At 43.5% G+C, this 20,771-nt stretch overlaps 1 protein-coding gene across 1 annotated transcript in view; it reads left to right on the forward strand.

Annotated features, from left to right (window-relative positions):
• USP46 (ubiquitin specific peptidase 46) overlaps positions 1–19,313 on the forward strand; it is a 42,767-nt gene extending 23,454 nt beyond the window's left edge. Inside the window, exons 5-9 of the mRNA XM_070948748.1 lie at positions 3,105–3,181; positions 5,876–5,959; positions 9,741–9,938; positions 14,527–14,605; positions 16,935–19,313. Of these exons, the coding sequence (XP_070804849.1) occupies positions 3,105–3,181; positions 5,876–5,959; positions 9,741–9,938; positions 14,527–14,605; positions 16,935–17,036 (540 nt within the window). The 3' untranslated portion in view covers positions 17,037–19,313. The remainder of the gene's footprint in view (positions 1–3,104; positions 3,182–5,875; positions 5,960–9,740; positions 9,939–14,526; positions 14,606–16,934) is intronic.
• The last annotated feature ends 1,458 nt before the right edge of the window (positions 19,314–20,771 follow it).

Genomic DNA, 20,771 nt, shown 5'->3' on the forward strand with positions numbered 1-20,771 from the left:
AAAATTGTGGCCATTTTAATAAAAGCAACCAATCTAAGGCAGCCACTAGATGGCAGCAAAGGGATATGGAGAAAACTAATTTTTGGCTGCCATCTAGTGTCGTCCAGATATTTTGCAGTTCTGATGGGGCTGTGGTGCTTTTAAGTATTGCAGGGAAGGATTGCATTTGCTTGAAGTTTGCGAAACATTTCTGAAATGTGTAGTTTAAAATCCAAAGAGGTTGGAGGTTTTTTATGACATCAGGCTGGGTATGGCATCCAATGGAAGAGCAGACTCAATGTTCTGCCCCAGCTATGGACCCCAAAGAACGCAGCACACACAAAGTCTGTACAAACCTTAGTTTACTAAATTAAATCAGTCTTTTTCAAACAAAGGCTGTTAATTAACTTTCTTAACAGCCTACAAGAATCCAAAGAATAAATAATCGTAGTCTTACTATGGTTGGCAGAAAGCCCAGAAGCAATTTGCAGGAAACTGATAAGAGAACTAAGATCAGGACGCGAAGGAGAGTGAATGAAGTTGTTCCCTGCAAATTGTCTCAGTCGTCATCCTTCCTTAAATAGGCTAAGGGAGTGGCCAATTAGCCCCAAGCTTTACTCTCGAGGAGACCTCCTCCTGAGGAGCCACTCCTGCCTTTTGGCAGCTCTGCGCGCCCATGCATCGAGAAGAGGCTCCTCCTTTTCTTCCTCTTCACTTATGGGAGCTTCTGGAGGTTATGAAGGCCCTGGCTGAATCCCTGCCTCTGGCACTACATCTTCTCCAGCCTCCTCATTGTCTGACTCGAGTGCCAACTGCACAGGCTGTTGGCGCAGCACCACACCAGCCTCTTCACTGTCTGAATCAGCTACCAACTGCACAGGCCGCTGATGGGCAACACTCAGAGAGAACTACTCTTCGTAGGTGTAGCAGATGACCAGCCTGAGTGTTGTGATCCGCCGGCGGCCTGCGGAGCTGGCAGCAGAGTCAGATAGTGAGGAGGTTAGGGAGGAACATGGGCCAGTCCTGGAGTCTGGGGAAGGCTTGGACGAGGGCTCTGTGTTGGAGGCAGAGAGGAGGCCAGGGCCATCTGATAGTTATGTGCTGCCTCTGGAGCTTCTGGAATCTGACATTAGCGAGGCAGAAGAACAGTGTGAGCCTGTTCCCAGTGTGCGCATGCGCAGAGCTGCCAGAAGGCAAGAACAATGAAGGAAGAAAAGGGTGACTCAGGAGTAAGGCTTGGAGTTGATTGGCTCCTCCCATGACATAAAAGAGGAGCAAACGGGCATGAGCCTTTGCAGGAAGCAATTAGTTCATATAGTCAATTCAAGCTCTGAGAAGTCCATTAGACTCTGTGCTCCATTTGGCCCTGCAAAACTAATTGACAATTAGGTCTCTGGCAGCATTTCAAGGGAGATAAAGGTGGGGGCTTATCAACATTACCCTGAAAGGGTGTATCAACTCGAGCAGACATCTGTCGGAATCTTCACAGACTGTTCGTGGATCATTACAAGCTGTGAATGACCATAATTCACAGCTATCTCAATAAAAGAGGGTTTTTTGGGGGATTAAAATTGTGGTTTATGCTTTCTCAGGAAGCCTAGGTCAGAACACTGAGCCCGAAGGAGGGGTCAAACACGTCATAAGTCATGAGTTCCTGAGCGCCCAAAAGAGATCTAAGTCCATCCCAACTTGAATTCCTTTCTGTTCTTAACTCCTGCTAATTTCCCTTGACCGTTAGAAGTTCAGGTTCTTGTACCTTTAATAAATAAATCTCATTTGAACTCCCCGATTCTCCTGATTTCCCTGCTGCTTGACAATCGCCTCCTTTCAGCAGGTCAGGTGCAGAATTAAGTTAGAATTATTTGCCTTCAGCGAGAATTGGACTGAATATAATAGTAGCAGGCATGAAACTTTAATGCTATAATGAATTAATTTCTTGACATTCCCTAGACCAGCAGTTCTTAAACTGGAGGTTAATTTCGACATACCCCAGGGGTAATAGAGCCATCTGTCATTGCTGGTTTGTGGATCAAAGATCCAGTTTGGTACTTGTGCTTCTGTAAACAACAGAGTCTGGATGTTATTTGGGGGGCGGAGAGGAAACTACAGATAGTCCTTGAATTACAACCATAATTGAGGCTGGAATTAGAGTCGTATGTCATGCCAGTCGGTAAGCAGGTAACACTGTAGTCATTAACTACAATCCATTAGCTACAATGGGCATATTTTTGCCGGCAACCAGAAGTGTATGCCCATTTCTGGCAAAAACAATAAAAAAATAACATAAATCAGAATCATGGGACTGCGGGACACAAATCCAGGTCATAATCAGATCTGAGAAAGTTTGTTGTAACTTTGGATGGTTGCTAAGCACCAGGCCATAAACTGAGGAGTACTTGTATTGGAGACTGGGAAAAGAGTTAATTGGGTCAAACAGTTTAAAACCTGTCCTAGACTTTTGGGTGTGTTTTAAATTTACTTTGGGTGTGTTTTAAATTTAAATTTACTTATGGATATCTTTCAGATTTTTCAGGTTTGTCCTTTATTTCCCCCCAAGAAAAATAGTCACAGTAGCTAGCCGTGAACTTCTATGGATGATGATGATAATCATCGTCATCTTTATCCCACCTTTTTAAAAATAGAACAAGGTGGCAAACATTCTTAATAATATTTCCTCTTCGTATTTTCCCCACAGAAACAATGCTGGGAAGTGGATTGGGCTGAGAGAGAGAATGACCCAAAACTTACCCAGACGGTTTTCACAACTAACGATAAAAATATAAAATAAAACCCTGCCTTAGAGTTATGTCGAATACACAGTCATAGTTACAAAATCTGAACCATGATTAGATGTTACCCCTGCATTGGACCACAAATACCTGAGCAGGGGGATGGACTAGAAGACCTCCAAGGTCCCTTCAACTCTGTTGTTTTATTCTAAATGCAAATCTGTGATTGTAGAAATTCATGTGGGCAATAATTCGGATTGGGGAAGTTGGCTGCCTCAGTGTTTCTCTAAGATCCAGGGAGGCCTTCCTGGTGTATTGACAGGATGAGAATAGGGTAAATTAAAATGTTGCAATGCTTTAAAATGCTATTAAATCTTGTTTTTTTTTTTTGAGCAGGTTAGCAGCAAAGATGAAGATTTTCTTGATCTCTCTGTTGATGTAGAACAGAACACATCCATAACTCACTGTTTAAGGTAAACGCATTTTCACGACCGCCGGCATCGTTTTTGCTTTACGGTTATTAAAGATTAGTGGGTTACGAAAAGAAAAAAAAAAAGTTATATAGGTGTTTCAGAACGATGTAGCAAAAGTCAAACAAAGAAGTGTCATTGAAGCTTTTCTTGGCAGGCAAGGAAGTCAGAGAATGAATGGTTTGGCAGAATATTTGGCAAAAGACAAATGTCTTTGAATGCCTCTGTTATTTGCTTCAGAGAAGTCCCATCGATTGTAACAGGATTAGTCAGAATCAAATAGATTGAGAATAAGACACACACAAAGGAAACCCAACCAGGGAAACTCATCTGTTATTTGTCAGACCAAAAGCCTTTTATTAAATAATATAAAGTATTTGTTCCCAAGCTTTAGAAACTGTATTTATCACAGCATTTAATTATGAAAAACTTCTTAGTATCCATTACATCCCGTCGAATTAAATATACCCTGTTTCCCCAAAAATAAGACATCCCCAATCGGGCTTTTGAGCGCATGCGCTAAAATAAGCCTCTCCCCTCCCCCCTGAAAATAAGCCCTCCCCGAAAATATTTAAACGCAGAGCTGGAAATCAGGTAAGACAGCAAGAGGAGCCCCATCTTGCTCCATGCGCCCCAAAATAATAAGACCTCCCTGAAAATAAGGCCAAGAGCTTATTTCGGGGTTCAAAAAAATATAAGACAGGCTCTAATTTTCGGGGAAACACGGTAGTATGTAATTTATATAGATTTACCAGAGTAGCACTCTTATAAGAAGAGACATGTTAAAGTCCTACTAAACATTTTTGTAAGTATTGTTGAAATTAAACTTGAGCAATGCTACTGTTCTTTCTTCCCAGTTTTATTTCTTGCTTGATTACAGGTAGTCCTGGACCATAATTGAGGCCAAAATTTCTGTTGCTAAGTGACATAGTTGTTAAGTGAATTTTGCCCCATTTTACCACCTTTCTTGCCACAGTTGTTAAGTGAATCACTGCGGTTGTTAAGTTAGTAACACGGCTGTTAAGTGGATCTGGCTTCCCCATTGACTTTGCTTGTTTGGAAGGTTGCAAACTTCCAACTTTGCAACTTGGAAGGTTGCAAAAGGGGATCGCATGACACTGCAACTGTCATAAATATGAGTCAGTTGCCAAGCGTCGAAATTTTGATCACATGACCATGGGGAGGCTGCAAAGGTTGTAAGTGCGAGAAATGGTCATAAGTCATTTTTTTTCAGTGCCGTTGTAACTTTGAACAGTCACTAAACAAACTGTTGTAAGTTGAGGACTACCTGTAGTTTCTTTAGCTCCTTGGACAGGTAGTTACCTGGCTTTATCTGAAAGAACAGATAAGCCCATATTTTATTTTGGGGTTAATTGTAAATACAGTGGGTTCCTTCATGCCAATGTACCTTAGGTGGGGCTGATGTGTGATGATTTTTCTCAGTCTGGCTGCAGATTGAAGTATCCATAAATTCGGCTGAATGGGTTGTAAAAAAATGCTTTTAAAAGTAAAAAAAAAATCGCGCACCACAGCTGATCACCCCCTCACGTGCTGTTCTACTTACCCCATGCCTCCTTTTGGCGTGCCTGGTGCACACTGCACATGCGTGCACGCCTGTTCAGATTTCACCACTGGGGCAACATTACAAAAGCATGAATGGAGTCCTGGAAAGGGGGGGAAAAAATTAGAAAGAAAAATGTTAGAAAGAAATTGGGAAAATGCTAATATTTTTTTTAATTTGGAATCTTGTATGGCTTATTTACTGTTTTTATGTCCGCGTTTCTGTTTTATGCCTTGCTGGCTGTGCTAAATTAGGTGGCCGTATGCATTTATCCAATAAGTGAACACATAAAGAAATTGCAGGAAGAAGGGAGTGCACCGACATTTGTGTAACAGCCTCCCAGGCTTGCTGTTTGTCCGCACACCGATGTGAGTGCCTTGTTGTGACCCAGGCCCAAGTAGTTACTATTAAATGCAAACAGTTTGAAAACAAACAGCTGTTATTAGAACAGCTGAGAATTAACTCATTCTCAGCGTAGTCCAAACTAAATTAAAGCAAATTCTTCAAAACACCATTCCTCAGTTTATCACCAACCTTGGTATAATTAGGTAAACTGCCAAAGGCTTCTCTTGGCAAAAGTTCAGAAGCAGAAGACACCGACAAGAAATGAATACAGTGAAACAAGAAGCAATTCTCTCAACGTTGTTTTCCGGCAAAGAGGCCAAGAGCCGTTGCTGGCCTTTTAAGCTTTATAGGAGGGCCAATCATCTCTTGGCCTTACTCCCTAGTCGTCCTCTCTGCTTTTATCTGCTCCTGCCTTCTGGCAGCCCTTCTCATACGTGCACTAGAAACAGGCTCCTCTTGTTCCTCTGCCTCTCTACTGTCAGCCTCTGGAGGCTCCGGAGTCCGCACATCACTCCCCGATGGCCCTGGTCCCATCTCTGCCTCCAACACAGAGCCCTCATCTGGGCCTTCCTCAGTCTCCAGGACTGGCCCATGTTCTTCCTCAGCCTCATCGCTGTCCGACTCCGCTGCCTGCTCCGCAGGCTGCTGGCGGACCACAACATGCCTCAAGATCATTTCCCTACTCAACAGCGGGCATGAAGCTAGGGTGAAGCCAGGCGTAATAAACAATTCAAAGCCACGTCTGTGCTATTCAAAGACATCTAACAATTGGTACGTCTGTTACTTTTCAGAGACTTCAGCAACACTGAAACGTTGTGTAGCGAACAGAAATACTACTGTGAGACCTGCTGCAGCAAACAGGAGGCTCAGAAACGGTATGTGAAAAGGGTTGTCATATCACTGGGCAGCTTAAGTTGCCTTCTTGGATAGATTTTCAAGCAGCGATTAAAGCAAACTGAAATCTTTTTGGCTTTAGGTCTTTGCTGAAGACCCAGTATTTTTGCTATGGTTTCTTCAACATATGTTGGAATAACATTTCAGATAATAGCAATAACACTTATATACCGCTTCACAGCCCTCTCCAAGCAGTTTACAGAGTCAGCCTATTGCCCCCAACAATCTGAGTCCTCGTTTTACCGACCTCGGAAGGATGGAAGGCTGAGTCAGCCTTGAGACGGTCAGGATCGAACTCCTGGCTGTGGGCAGAGTCTACCTGCAATGCTGCACTCTAACCACAGCACCACAGATAAAGCACAGTCCTGCCTGTTTTGTTAAAATAAAAGTGTCTGTTTACAGGAAGTTTTTTTTTGCTTCGGTCTATATTTATCCAGAATTTCTTCCTATACAACCTCTAGATCCAGCTTTTTTTCACCCCCCGAATCCCCTGCTGTCTTCTGGCCCCTGAATCTGTAGGTCTGTTACTTAAGATTGTAGATCTGTTCGTTAGGATATGCTCCCTAACCAAATTTGCAGATGTCCAGAATGGAAACTGTTAGTGTTAGTCATTCAGAACTTCCACTGATGTAATTACTGGTCCATGAACTGCAATAAAAGTTAATTATATTTTCTTCAGGGCACAAACACATATGGTCATTAGAACGGCTAAGTTGATTGTTCAGCCAAGAACATGTTTTATAGAACTCATTAAGGGGAACCTGTAAATCTTGTGCATTATCTAAACTGGGTGTCAGCAACCTGTGGCTCCGGAGCCGCATGTGGCTCTTTGGGCCCTCTGCTGTGGCTCTCTGTCAGGTGATCCCACCACTGGCTGGCCTCACCCTCCCCTCCCAGTCACTCCTCGCCTGACCTGAGAAGGTAAGGGCAACGGCGGGGGATGGAGAAGTGGCCAGGGTAGAGACAGAGATACAGAGAGAGGGGGAGGGAGGGAGGGGGAAGAGAGAGATGTCAAAAGGGTTTTGTGGTTCCCGGTGTTTTTTAACAACCGGTTCTCTGCCCTAATGACCGGATGGGTAGGCGTGGCTAGAGGATCATGTGACTGGTGGAAGTGAGTGACATCGAGTTGACCACGCCCACCCAGATTTTGTGGCTCCCGGTGTTTTCTTTTCTGTGGAAAATGGGTCCAAATGGCTCTTTGAGTGTTTAAAGTTGCAGACCCCTGATCTAAACCTATCCCAAAGGTACTTTTTTCAAGAGGCAGTTGGACTTTCTGTTTTCTGTTTGAAGACATTTTGCTTCTGATCCAAAATGAGAAGCAAAACATCTTCAAAGAAAAACCAGAAAGTCCAGTTGCCTCTTGAAAAAGCCCTTATTGGACAACCATAATCTGGATGACTGAGAATCTCCATCGACATCTAAACCTGTTTTTCCTCAACCTCAAACAACTTTAAAAGAGGTGGATTTCAACTCCCAGAACTCTCCAGCCAGCAATTTTACCTCATTCTTTTATCTTTTCATTTATCTTACCTTAACTCTCCTACCTCATCTTACTTCATTTTACCTCTTCTTTAGTGAAGCAGATACTCTTTGTTTGTTGAAAGTCGATTAACTAGTCAAATTATCCAATACAATATAACTGTCCATGGAAGTTTGTAGGAGGAACAAAAACACAGATAATATAATTCTAATCATATTTAATTTGTATCTCAAATTATTGTACTTTATTCCGATTTCATTTTAGATCGTATTTTTTCTAATTTCATTTTAAATCATGCGTTATTCCAATTTCATTTAAATTGCTTTACCAAACTTTTGTAATAATTTGTTTCTGGAACTCTGCACTTTGATATGGCCCAAGGGCTAATCAATCAATAAATAAAGATTCACAGATATTTCCTTCCTTCCCTTCCCTTGATGGTAATAGCAATCCATGTGAGACAAGTGGTATGTCCACTGTACAATTCTATTTTTAGGTTTTCTCACATGATTCATGCACGGTCCTTTCTGCTCCCTTTTTTATTCCTCACGTCCTTGTAAAGTAGATTAGGATTAGGATTATTGCTGGTTCTCCCAGACATCTAGCATGTCTGAAGAGGAGACTGGCCTGGCGTAGCCCTACCTATCCTCTCCTCTTAGTGCTACTAAGAGAGACTAAAAGAAGAATAAAATGCTGTCTCTGCAGCCTTCTCCAAACTGATACCCTCCAGATACGTTGGAATTACAGCATCCAAAATTCCTAGCCACCATGCTTAGGCTGCCTCATGGCTGTAAAGGAGTCCCAAAACACAAACTCGATTTCATTGAGGGCCACATCAGGGTTGTGTTTGATCTGGGGGGGGGGCTGGATGGGTGTGGCCAGCTCGACGTCACTCATGTTGGGGGCACCTATGGCGGCCCGAGCGCTCTGCCAGTGAAAATGAGCTCCCGAGCTCCATTTTCAGCTGCAACAGCCTCCTGCAACCATCTGCCAGCAAAAACAGAGCTCGGGGGCACCCCCACGGCCCTCCCGAGCTCTGTTTTCACTGGCAGAGGCATCATGAGCTGGTCCATTGTTTCCAGGGCAGCCCCACAAGCCAAATCTAAGCAACACGCGAGCCTTGAGTTTGACACCCCTGACCTAGAATAATAATAACTTTATTGTCATTGTATGTGTATACACAGTATACACATACAACAAAATTCACTTAACACCCAAAACCAGGTCCAACTTACATAATAATCCCCAGACACATCCTCACCCACCACAAATTCCCCATTCCTAAACCACCCAAACATCCACACAACAGACCAAATAATGCTGTCCAACAGCTCACTGATGGTGGCTCTTGAGTTCATTGTTGAGTGCAATTATAGCTCCGGGATAAAAACTATTCAGAAAACGTGTTGTCCGAGTTTTAATTTTTCTGTATCTTCTGCCAGAAGGCAACAGTCCAAATAGATTGTAAGCAGGATGGGAAGAGTCTCTGAGAATGTTGTGCAACTTCCTCAAACAGCGAGATTTGAAGATGTCGTCCAGGGCTGGTAGCTGGAGCCCGATGATATTCTGGGCAGTTTTAATGATTCTCTGTAGAGCTTTTTTGTCCACTACAGAGCTGCTCCCATACCATGCAAGAATGCTGTATGTCAGTGTTAAGTAATTTGCAGAGCAACCCTTGAGTAGCAAGGGTGTGCACATGAAAGCGATTGAGAGTAGTTATGAAATAACACAGCCAACACAGAGATACACTGAGTTGTGTTTACTTTCGGTAAATAGTAATAAGGCACAGTCCAATAAACAGTCCAGGTCATACACAGATAAAGCAGTAGATAGTAAAAGAATAGTCCAGGGATAATCCAATAACAAAGTCTTCTTACCAGTCGTTGTAGTCATACACAATAATCAGTTCTTCTGTATTTGCAAACAGTAGCAAAACACAGCAAAAAACAGTAACTAGCAAACAGCAAAGATCAGCAAAGAGCAATAACAATCAGGAAAGAGAAACCATGTTTCTAGCTCCCTCTTAAGGACATTGGCTACAGAGCTAACCAATCAGGACACAGTATGATGCAATACAGCAATACAGCAGTCTTAAAGCTATAATAATGGTTTATATATTGCCAACCCAACAAGTTAGGTAAAATCATTTCCTAACAGTCAGGACACTCTCAACGGTGCTGCGATAGTAGGACAGAAGTAGATGCTGTAGAAGATCTCCACTTAGGAGAAAGCAGATCAGAGGGAGCCAACCTTCATTCCATCTTCTTCTTTTGACTTTGTAGGATGAGGGTGAAGAAGCTTCCGATGATCCTTGCCTTGCACCTGAAGCGGTTCAAATACATGGAGCAGCTACACCGGTACACCAAGCTGTCTTACCGAGTGGTCTTCCCTCTGGAGCTGCGACTCTTCAACACATCGGGAGAGGCCATCAACTTGGACCGCATGTATGACTTGGTGGCTGTCGTCGTTCACTGTGGCAGGTAAATTGCACTCTGTGCTCTGCCAGGAAGTAGTAAACCCGACATAAGGAATAACGCGGTACTCTACTCTCTATGGCTCACTCAGCTGATCGAGTGCCTATCAATCCGGAAGCCAAAAATAAGGTTCTTTTCTCTCGCACCGAAGAGTTTTTATATATCCAGCTACACTTGAGGCATTCATAAGTAGGCAAGCTTGTAAAGTCAAAATAATAATCTCTTTCGATGGTCCTTGGGAGGTTCTAAAATTTACTTATTTATTTGTTTATTCATTCGTTCATTTATTGCAGGAGATGGATCGGTTGTGTAGAAAGCGAGACAGAAAAGGGAATCGGCCCGCTCAGATTTTCGGAAGGAAGAGATAAGGCTGCTGTATTGATCTTTTTTTAAAAAAAAAAAAATCCCATTTAGTGAGAATGAAAAAAATGAGAAGATCCCTTCTCTTTTCCATCTTCTGTCAGTATACGGACGGTGTCAGTGTCACTGTTCTGTTCCTTGATTTTTGCGTTTAATGCACAATGTTGTGCATACTCTAGCACCGTGATGACGAACCAATGGCACACATGTCACAGGTGGCACGCGGAGCCATATCTGTGGCCATGCAAGCGTTGCCCTAGCTCAGCTCCAGTGCGCATGCGCTCGCCGGCCAGCTAATTTTCGGGCCTTGTGGGCCCACCGGAAGAAGGGAAATGAGCCATTTCCGGCCTCTGGAGGGCCTCTGGTTGGGGGGGGGGAGACCATTTTTGCCCTCCCCAGGCTCCAAGAAAGCCTCTGGGAACCTGGGGGGGGGGAAACGGGCCTACCGGGCCCACTGGTAACCTTTTTGCTGTCGCATGCCAAAAGTGGGGGGAGTGTGAGGGGTCACGCGTGCATGCACAGGTGCGCGGGGGGGCATTGAATTATGAGTTTGGGTACACCTGAGCGAGCCCCCCCCCCACGCTCCCTCTGCTTTTGTCACACGACAGCAAAAGGATTAGCCATCACTGCTCTAGCAGCTGCACCTCATGTTTGTGTATGAGGTAAATTTGGCTGGCAGCTTTCATTTCTTTGCATAAACACAAGGTCGCATTAAACGTGTCTTGTGTAACCTGAGCACTGCTCCCATACAGCCGTAAAATATGCAGGGATGGAAATGACCTATCTTAGACAACTAACTGATCCCTTTTGCCCATTCCTCAAAGTTGGATAACCTGTCCCATCATGAAAGCATCACAGGGGGCCTTCTGCCTATTGCAGGAACACAGCTTAGCTGATAAAAGCTGTCAGGGAAATGTTTTCTCCATCAATGCTATCTTATCTCTTAAAGGACTACACATTGACTTAATGAGAAGGAAGGAAAGGGTTTGTTTGTTTTTTTTTCTCCTGGAGACAAATAGTTTAGGAAAGATGCACTCATCTTGTGCTTTATTTTTAAGCTTCTTCATCCTGACCAACAAGGGAAGACAGCTATTTCCGAAGAGTTTGTTAATATAGGCACAGTTCTGATTCTCAGTCCAAAATGCCTGATTTTTCTACAGATCACAAATTTGCCTCTCATCCTTCGGACAATCACTCATATTGTCGGTGTCTTTAATGCTGGGATTAAGACGGTGGACATTCAAATTCATTAAGAGCCCTTGTTAGAAAATAGGGTCCTGTGTGTACAAGCTGGGGGCTGAAAGATTAATGAGTAATGAAGTTGCAGAACATCCCATTAAAATAAAAATAAAATGCTTACGATAATAATGAATCTGGATACAGGTTAGCTTGCTTAACCATTCCATTGTGGCAAGTGGTCATTGTACTCAGAGTCCAAGCTAGGTTTATGAAGAGATGCCTGAAGACAGAGAAAACTCACTGCTCTCTCTAAACTACTGGAGGGAAGCCAAACAGAGATATTTTCTGTGTTGTTAAATCCAGAGATTCTTTTCACCAACAATAAGCCAGGTGAGAAATAGTCACAGGACCAGCATGTGAAGTTCCTGCCCTTGATCTGTCTCTCATCATTGGCCCTGTCAGTGCAAATAAGTGCAAAGAGATGATTCAGTCCCCAACAAAAAGAAAGATTCAAATGTCATTTATTTATTTTTTAGTGAAGAGGTTTTTGTTGTTCATTTTAAATGGTCTTTTTCAAAGGTCAGAAAGTCTTATGGCCTGCCAGCATGACATGGTGAATCAGCACTGGGAGAGAACCTTGAATTTCTTTTGGCTTCTCTCCCTGCAGGCAATCCTGGTGGTAAGCAAACAGTTGATAGAAATAATGAGAACGTGAGGTGCTCTGACCCAGCTCCTCAAACATGACAAACCCTCTGAGTTAAATCAATGATTCATTTATTAGGAGCGCCAGCAGCCCCGGCAAAAAGCTTCTCTCTCACCGCAAGCTAACAAGTCTGTCCGGCAGGGAGATGAATAGTTGTCTGCCACATCTATTCACCTCCGCCCCCTGCCTTTTATCCCCCGAGCTCTTTTATCCCCAGCCGTGGCTCTTCCGTCCCAAGGATCGGCCCACGGATTTCCATTGCTCTCCTCTCCTCTGCCTTCTGCGCATCTGCAGATCAGGCACTGGACCCAGCTGTTCCTCTTCTTCCTCATCAGCCACCTCGAGACCTGGGGGCTGTTGACTCTCCATCTGAGAGCTGACGGACGGCCCAGGCTCCGCCTCTGTCTCTCTCTCTCTGACAGCTTCATTCCCTCTTCCCCCTCAGAGCTCTCAGGTTGCCTTGATGCTGACCCCGCCTCCTCCTCCTCTGATTCGGCTTCTGGAGGGACTGGCAGCCAATATGCCACAACAAATACATTTGTTTTATTTATTCATTTATTGTGGATTTATCTATGCCGCCTGCTTAAAGAACTCTGGGGCGTTGAAGCACAAGTGACACCAACTGATGATGCGGAACAGCTACAGGGGCAAGAAAATAGATTCTGGAAAGACAAGGCTTGTTCAGTGCCAACTTCTCTGGACAGAAAACAAGAATAACAAACAGCTGAATCTGTTTGCAAATGGTTGCTTAACCCAGTAGGGTAGATAGGAGGAACCTGGCCTCTCAGCTTTGGCTATGCGCACGGTTTAAAAAAGGACAGTTGAATGTGCTATATAAAAACATTCCTTCGCACTGGAGACTAGATGTTAGATATGTTTAAAGAGCTGTTTGTTTTGTTTTATTTTTCTGTAGCATACCGAGTCTGGACTGTCCAACATAACCTCCCCCCTTACTTAACTCAGCCTGGTCAAGCAGTCCTGAAGCTGTTTTGGTGCATTTTTTCCAGACCCTTGGAAAAATGTTGCTTCTTGCAAAAGTTCCCTACTTTAGTCTGCTTGCATCAGTTTTAATACATTCAGGGGACTGTTTGGTAGGATTTAGTCTGATAAAGACCCCCCCCCAAAAAATGAATCCTCGTCTGTTTCTAACATTCCCTCATCCCTGTTGGCGAAACATCTCTTTCAAAGCATTTGAAAGAGCTATAGGTTTACTCCGTGGAGCCCGTAATTGGAGAGGGAGGAAGAGAGAGGTTTGAATAAGCGCTCTCTTGAGCTCATACTGGCAAGATGGCAGCCAGAGGAGAAATAAGTAACTCTAAATGGTCTGGAGAGCAACTTTGGTGTAGTGCTTAAAGCCAGGGGTGGGCTTCAGATCCTTTAGCAATGGGTTCGCTGCCCCATTGCTGGGTGGGCGTGGCCTAGTCAGCTGCCTGCACCATGGCGGGGGGGCATTTTTCGCCCTCCCCAGGCTCCGGAGGCTTTTCTCAAGTCCTCCGGGAGGGTGAAAACTGCTTCCCCCGGGGTACGGAAGCCCTCCGGAGGCTGGAAACAGGCCCATTTCCAGACTTCTGAAACCTCCAGTAGGACCATTATTTGCCCCCCACCCCAGAACCTATGCACGGCCCCTGCACTTACCTGGAATGACGAACGGGCTGCGTGGAGAATCCAGGAAAGGAGGGGTGGGCGGAGCCAGCCAGGGGCGGCATTTAGGGGTTCGCTGAACCCTGGCGATCCTTGGCTAGAGGATTGCCCAAACCCTGCCGAACCCCCAGGAACCCACCTCTGCTTAAGGCAGAAAACAGGAGGCCATGAGTGCCAGTCCCCCCTTAGATATAAAGACAGTGAATTGGGTAACTTTGGACCGGTCACTCTCTCTCAGCCCTAGGAAGAAGATCATGGCAAGCCACTTTCAAAAATGTTGCCAAGAAAACTGCGGGGATTTATTTGTCTAGGTAGATGCCAGGGTCAACGTTGACATAAACAAACACCCTCTCGCACACCTTCCTTCCCGTGTCTTCCCTTTTTGGCCCACTTGCCATCGGAACACCGGTGGTGCCAACTGAACATGGAGGCTGGCATGGAGAAGGTTCACCTGCAGAGCTCCCCATTTGGGGGTGAAAGAAACAGTGAGAAAAGGATTCAGTGTCACCCTTGGATTCTAGGAAGAAGAAGAGGTCAACATGGATATTACTTTCATTACTTTTGTGTTTAGAAAATTCTCTAGGATTCTGTGTTGTTTTTTTTTATTTTAATTTGTGGGTTTTTTTCCTTCCTTCCTTCCTTCCTTCCTTCCTTCCTTCCTTCCTTCCTTCCTTCCTTCCTTCCTTCCTTCCTTCCTTCCTTCCTTCTCAGTGGGCCTAACCGTGGACATTATATCACCATTGTGAAAAGTCATGGCTTCTGGCTACTGTTTGATGATGATATTGTAGAGGTGAGTAAATCGACAATTTTAAGCAAACCGACCGAGCCTTAATTGGGCCCATTTATGTGTTAACAGCATTTCATTTGCTGAAAGTAAAATCCTTATTATTCTAAAGCAAAGTTTCTCCACCCAGTCAACTTTTAAGATGTGCGGGTTTCAACTCCCAAAATTCCTCAGCCAGCTTAATAGATATAATAATATCATTATTTCCCATGTGATTTGGAGGAATTCATATCTTCCATGACTGATTTTAAAAAAAAAAGAAGTCAAGATGGCAGTTAGAATATAGACCCGTGATGGCAAAGCTATGGCACACATGCCACAGGTGGCACACGGAGCCATATCAGTGGGCACGTGAGCATTGCCCTAGCTCAGCTCCAGCATACATGCGCGCCCCGGACAGCTAATTTTTGGGCCTTCCGGGCCCACTGGAAGCCGGGAAACAGGCTGTTTCCAGCCTCTAGAGAGTGGTGGGGAAGGCCCGTTTTTCGGTCTCCTCAGGCTCCAGAGCCTTTATAGGAGCCTGGGGAGGGCTATAACGGCCTTCCCCACCCCCCAGAAGCCCTCCGGAGGGTGGAAATGGCCCATTTCCCAACTTCTGGAAGTTGCGTGCCCATGACCCCCCCCCCCACTCCCCCGGGATGGCAAAAAGGTTAGCCATCATTGATGTAGGCAGTCCTCAAGTTAGGAATAGTTGCTTAGCAACCATTCAAAGTTACCTCCCCAACGCTACTCCCAATCCAGATTTAAAGTTCCAACAGCCCCTCCCTCCCCCATGTAATCACATTTTGGTTGCTTGGCAACTAGCTCACATTTACAGTCATTTGTAACAACCCATGTACTTGATCACGATTTGCATTTTTGCTGGAAATGAACATTTAATTTGGTTTCCAGCGAAAATCACCCTTTGCCGACATGGATTCGCTTATATTTACCATATTCCCTTAACACCCATGGCATTTGTTTAATGACTGCACTGATTCGCTTAATGACCACCTTTTAAAAATGCTGCAAAATAGGGTGTGGTCGTTTGTTGACCCTCTTAATAACCAGCCTAACCTGTGACCATAATTTCAGCCTCATTTACAGTCATAAGTCGAGGACTACCTGTTGTGAAGTCAAAGGAGTTTTTGTTACACTTTTTTTGACCATAGCCTTTAGTCCTTCACTGTAGTTTGTAGCTCAGTCTTATAACTCTGCTTGCTAATCGAAGTTCCGTCTTGGAAGTTTTGACGATGATTTTGTTTGCTTTATATTTATCGGATCACAATCCGAACATCCCATGCAGATGAGCTACAAAATTTCCTACAGCTGCCTTTGTTTTAGATGGAGTAACATCTTAATTTGAGGATAATGTAAAAATGATCTTTGTGTTGTTTTAGGTCTTGTCACATGTCACTGATTGCAATGATATTATTGAAATCAGGAATCATTATACAGGAAGTCCTCGACTTACAACCACAATTTTTGAGCCCAAAATTTCCATTGCTAAATGAGACATTTGTTAAGTGAGTTTTGCCCCATTTCATAGCCTTCCTTGCCATGCTTGATGATAAGGTGATAAGTTAGTAACACGATTGTTAAGTGAATCCGCTTTCCCCGTTGACTTTGCTTGTCAAAAGGTCACAAAAGCTGATCACATGACCTCAAGACACCGCAGCCGTCATAAATCAGTTGCCAAGCGTCCAAATAGTAAATCACGTGACCATGGGGATGCGGTCGCCTTGCACCTGAACGGTCGAAAGTGTGAAAAATGCCCATAAGTCACTTTTTTCAGGGGTGCTGTAACTTCGAATGGTCACTAAATGAACTGTTGTAAGTCGAGGACTACCTATACCGAGATAGTACTGTTAGGAAGGGTGGGGAAAAAAGCAAAATATTTTTTTTCCCCCAAGAATCAGTTGAATTCACACAAAAGAGTCTTGGATTAAACAAAACTTAATAAAGTCTGAGTTGTAAGACTTTCAGACCAGACATAGTCCAAAGATCTCAGTTATCCACAATCTTTTCAACAATGAGGGAGAAATATATGCATGCATATTGCAAGTACAAAGTATATGGAAAGAGTTAGCTAACTACCCTGTTTCCCCCAAAATAAGACATTCCCTGATAATAAGCCCAAATGGGCTTTTGAGCGCATGGCAATAAGGCCAAGCGCTTATTTCAGGGCTCAAAAAAATATAAGACAGGGTCTTATTTTCGGGAAAACATGGAATTTTTGTCCCTGGTTGTGTAGTTTGCTGAAACCTGAGGCCAAATTCCATTGCTATAAACATGACATCAATTTCAGCATTCCTGAAATCTTTGATAGCCTCTTTCTTTTCTTTTCTCCCCTTAGAAAATTGATGCACAAGCTATTGAAGAATTCTATGGCCTGACATCCGATATATCAAAAAATTCAGAATCTGGATATATTTTATTTTACCAGTCAAGGGAATGATTGGGAAGACTTGTGACTTTCTCCGTACTAGAGTCGATCCTGACCAACACTGTTAACTTGACTACTCTGTAGACCTGACCAATACAGCCCACGCAGGATCATTGCTTAATCGTTGACTAAAACTCCTAACTTATGTCTAGAAGATTCTCCCATCTTAAGTCATCAAGAAAAAGAACAAATGTATAGAGACTCGCATTCATCAGGTGAATCCGCTGAATTGAGGTATAATGTTGCCTAGATGCTTGCATCACCGTTAAAGACCATTTCTTCACCCATTCCTTTTCAGCAGTGATCTTAAGACTGTTCTATGTGGAGTTGTTGAGTTTCTTAAACGATTCACGAGTGTTCCTCAATAATAAGACCACTCAAAATCTACAAGATACCTACTAGGGGGTCTACGACAACTTGCCACAGCCAGCTCGCCAAGGGACAAGAGGAACACTAATATCGAAGGAACAGAAATAGAATCATTAAAGGATGCTAAAGAAAAGATAAAATGAAATGGGAATGACAATACTTACCGTATTTTTCAGAATATAAGATATACTTCCCCCTCCCCTAGAGGATGAAAATTTGGGTGCGTCTTATACACTGAATGTAGCCAAAAATGCGAGGCACGGAGGCTGCCATGGTCTGTGGCAATCCCTGCAGCCTGGAACAGCTGATTGGGGGTATTCCAGGAGGCCGATCCACCCGCCAATCAGATGCTTGTGCTGAATCAGGCTGCAATAATGTGCTGAAGCTGACCTGGCTGTTTGCTATTTGCTGCAAGGACTCAGAGTTTGCAGCAGCAATCACATCCAGAAAGCACAGACAAGTAACTGATTCAGCAGGATTCAATAACTTCTCTTTATATATAATATAACACATGAAGTAAAATATACAATACCAAAAGCAGGTTTTCCAAGCAAAACACAAGCAGAGGAGAGGAGTTTCAGTTTCAGTTTTGAGCAGCAGACTAGTTTGCAGCTTTAGCACAGACTCAGAGCTAAGCCACGCCCAGGCTCCTTGCTGTCTCCTTCCCTTGTTGCTCACACAGCAAATACTGTTTCAGTTTCCAAACAGCCCTCAACTCTCTCACACTGACAGAATGCATTGCCAGATGAATACCGATGGATGCTGGTAGGCAGAGGCAGATTTTTTTTTCCCTTATTTTCCTCCCCAAAAACCAAAGTGCGTCTTATACTCCGGAGCGTCTTATACTCTGAAAAATACGGTAAATTGAATTGTTGAGTTGTTGCATGGTGAGTTGGCCATGTCGGATTGTCCTGCGGTGAGTTGGCCATGGTGAATTGGCCATGGTGAGTTGGCTGCGGCAAGCGGTCCCATTCCATTACCAAGGTCCCTATCGGACCAGGTGGTTCATTGCTGATCCCCAGAGGGACAGAGAGAAGAAGGAAGGAAGCTTTCTTTGAAGAAGCAAGAATATATTCTTAGAAGGAATAGGATCAGTTGAAGGTACTTCACTCAAGCCACATCTCCCAAATCAGGAACCATAGTTGATACCAATTCCTTAAAGCAGCTTTTCCCAGCCTGTCTATTTCTAGATGCTTTAGGCTTTAACTTGCATCTTGAGCTTTTCACATGCTGTTCAGGGATACCGTAAGTTGTTGTCTAAAACATCTGGGTGGCATCCAGCTCAGGGGATGCTGATTGCTCTGTCTGTTCGGTCCATAATCACAATACAGGTAGTCCTCAATCATGACTGTAATTGAGCTACGCCCAATTTTATGACCTTTTTGACAACAGTCATTGAGCGAAAGCGGTGGTTGTTAAACAAACCCGTTTTAGCCAATGGGCTAAATGGAAGTAAATGATAGTTTCCTGCAAAAAAAAAAAAAAAAAAATTGCAGAAAATCACAGTCACATGACCAGAGGATGCCACAAATGGCCAGTTGGCAAGCATCCAAAGTGTGATCGCATGACTGGCTGTCAGGATTTTGAAACTGGGTGGTGAATTAATTCCGGGGAAGTCCATCGTAATTTTGAACGCTTGCTAAGCAACCGGTCATAATCAAGGACTACCTGCAACTGATGTTAAGACTGAAGGTATAAAATGTGTTGTAAAGTGCGCACTTGCATTTTTTTTAACTGATGAATTCCAGGAAGCCTTGTCCAGCCCATTCTATGAAGTGAGTTTTTAAGGGGCCTTGTGATGAGTGTTTCTGAAAAAAAACAATAGAGGTGAAAAGGGTTTTTCATGTTGTAGGAAATCTGAAATCATTGCTTTAAAGGTAATTGCTGGTCATGGGAAGGAAAGATAAATATTTTTTGGAACTGGGCTTGGGCTGTGGATTATTTCACATGGTGTTCTATTCTCCCTTAGAAAGCTGAGCCTTCTGAGCTTCGGCGTATTGAAAAAGAAATCAACGCCAAGTCATACATTCCCTTAAAATGATTTTAGTCTCACTTAAATCGTGCTGCAGATCCACATTCCCTATTTATTGTACGGCAGCCATTCACAGTTACATTTTTGTGAGATGGTGGATTTATATATATGTTATAGATCTATTTCAAGCTATTTAGCTCTCATCATGTAAAGGAGAGCTAAATAGATCTCTCATCAAATAGATCTATACTAGTCTCCCTTTATTTCTTTAGCAGCAAAATATAAATTTGGTATAAAAATGGTTTGTCGTGAATGCAACTGCTTGAGGGCTCCTGGATTGGAGCTGAAAGGCGAAAGGGAAGCAGAATGCTCCCTCCCGCATGTTGGGGTAGACCAGGTGCCTCGATAGAAATACACTTAATCTCTCCCCTGGCTCAAGCTGATGAAAGGAGGGGAACTTGTGGCTCAAGAGGTTAATACAACTGCCTAACATGAAGGCAGCCCAAGTTCGAATCCAAGTAAGGGTATGGCTAGCTGATGAGAGCTAAATAGCTTGAAATAGATCTATACTAGTCTCCCTTTATTTCTTTATCAGCAAAATATAAATATATATGTATATGCATTACTGTTCTAGCCAGGGTTTTTCCTACATAAATCAAGATGTTTGTATTGCCATAGTTAAGTGACATCCCAAATCACTATTTTCTAGGCCTTATCAGACATTTAAGCAGCATTATGTTGTCTGCTGCAAGACTTAAGGGAAACTAAGATAGATCTATTTCGGCCTTATAAGGCCTCATCAGTCAGCCACACCCTCATTTTATGACTTATTTATATATATATATAAAAACAACCATTGGCTCTTTGGATTCTAACAAAAGATTAAGGGATTTGGCACTGAAAAAAGGGGGTCCTATTTCTCCGGGTTAGCTTCATTGCAAAAGTTACTGTTTTGTTCTTCACCCGAAGAAATACCAAAAATTTGGCTCTTGCTTTTTCAGATCTGTTTTTGTATCAATGTCACATGCATTATCCAAGAGTTACATATCCAGTTAAGCTAATAGGAAGCACAATCCAAAGCCCTATAAGGCTTAAACACACGAGCAGAATCCGATGCGAGCAGGGATTTTTAGTTCTTTTCCCTCTTGGAAGATTGGACAGGTGTGCCTATGAGATCCTGCATACTGCTGGATTGAACAGTGGTGCTGAGGCCTACCGATTGCCACGTTTCGGTAAACTTCATGGACTGCAGAGAGAACCAAACGGGATGGCATCTTCTGGAGTTTCCCAGGATCTGTAACATATTTCTCATCTGCAGTAAGAAGAACCAATTATTGGGTTCTTCTGTCTCTTTGCATTTAAGTACAACCAAGAAGTTGAATTTTGGATGAGTGGAAAAGATTGCA

The sequence above is a fragment of the Pituophis catenifer genome, unplaced genomic scaffold (assembly GCF_029215685.1).
Source record: "Pituophis catenifer annectens isolate HBS135680 unplaced genomic scaffold, rPitCat1.0.hap2 SCAF_8, whole genome shotgun sequence".
Classification (NCBI taxonomy): Eukaryota; Metazoa; Chordata; class Lepidosauria; order Squamata; family Colubridae; genus Pituophis; species Pituophis catenifer.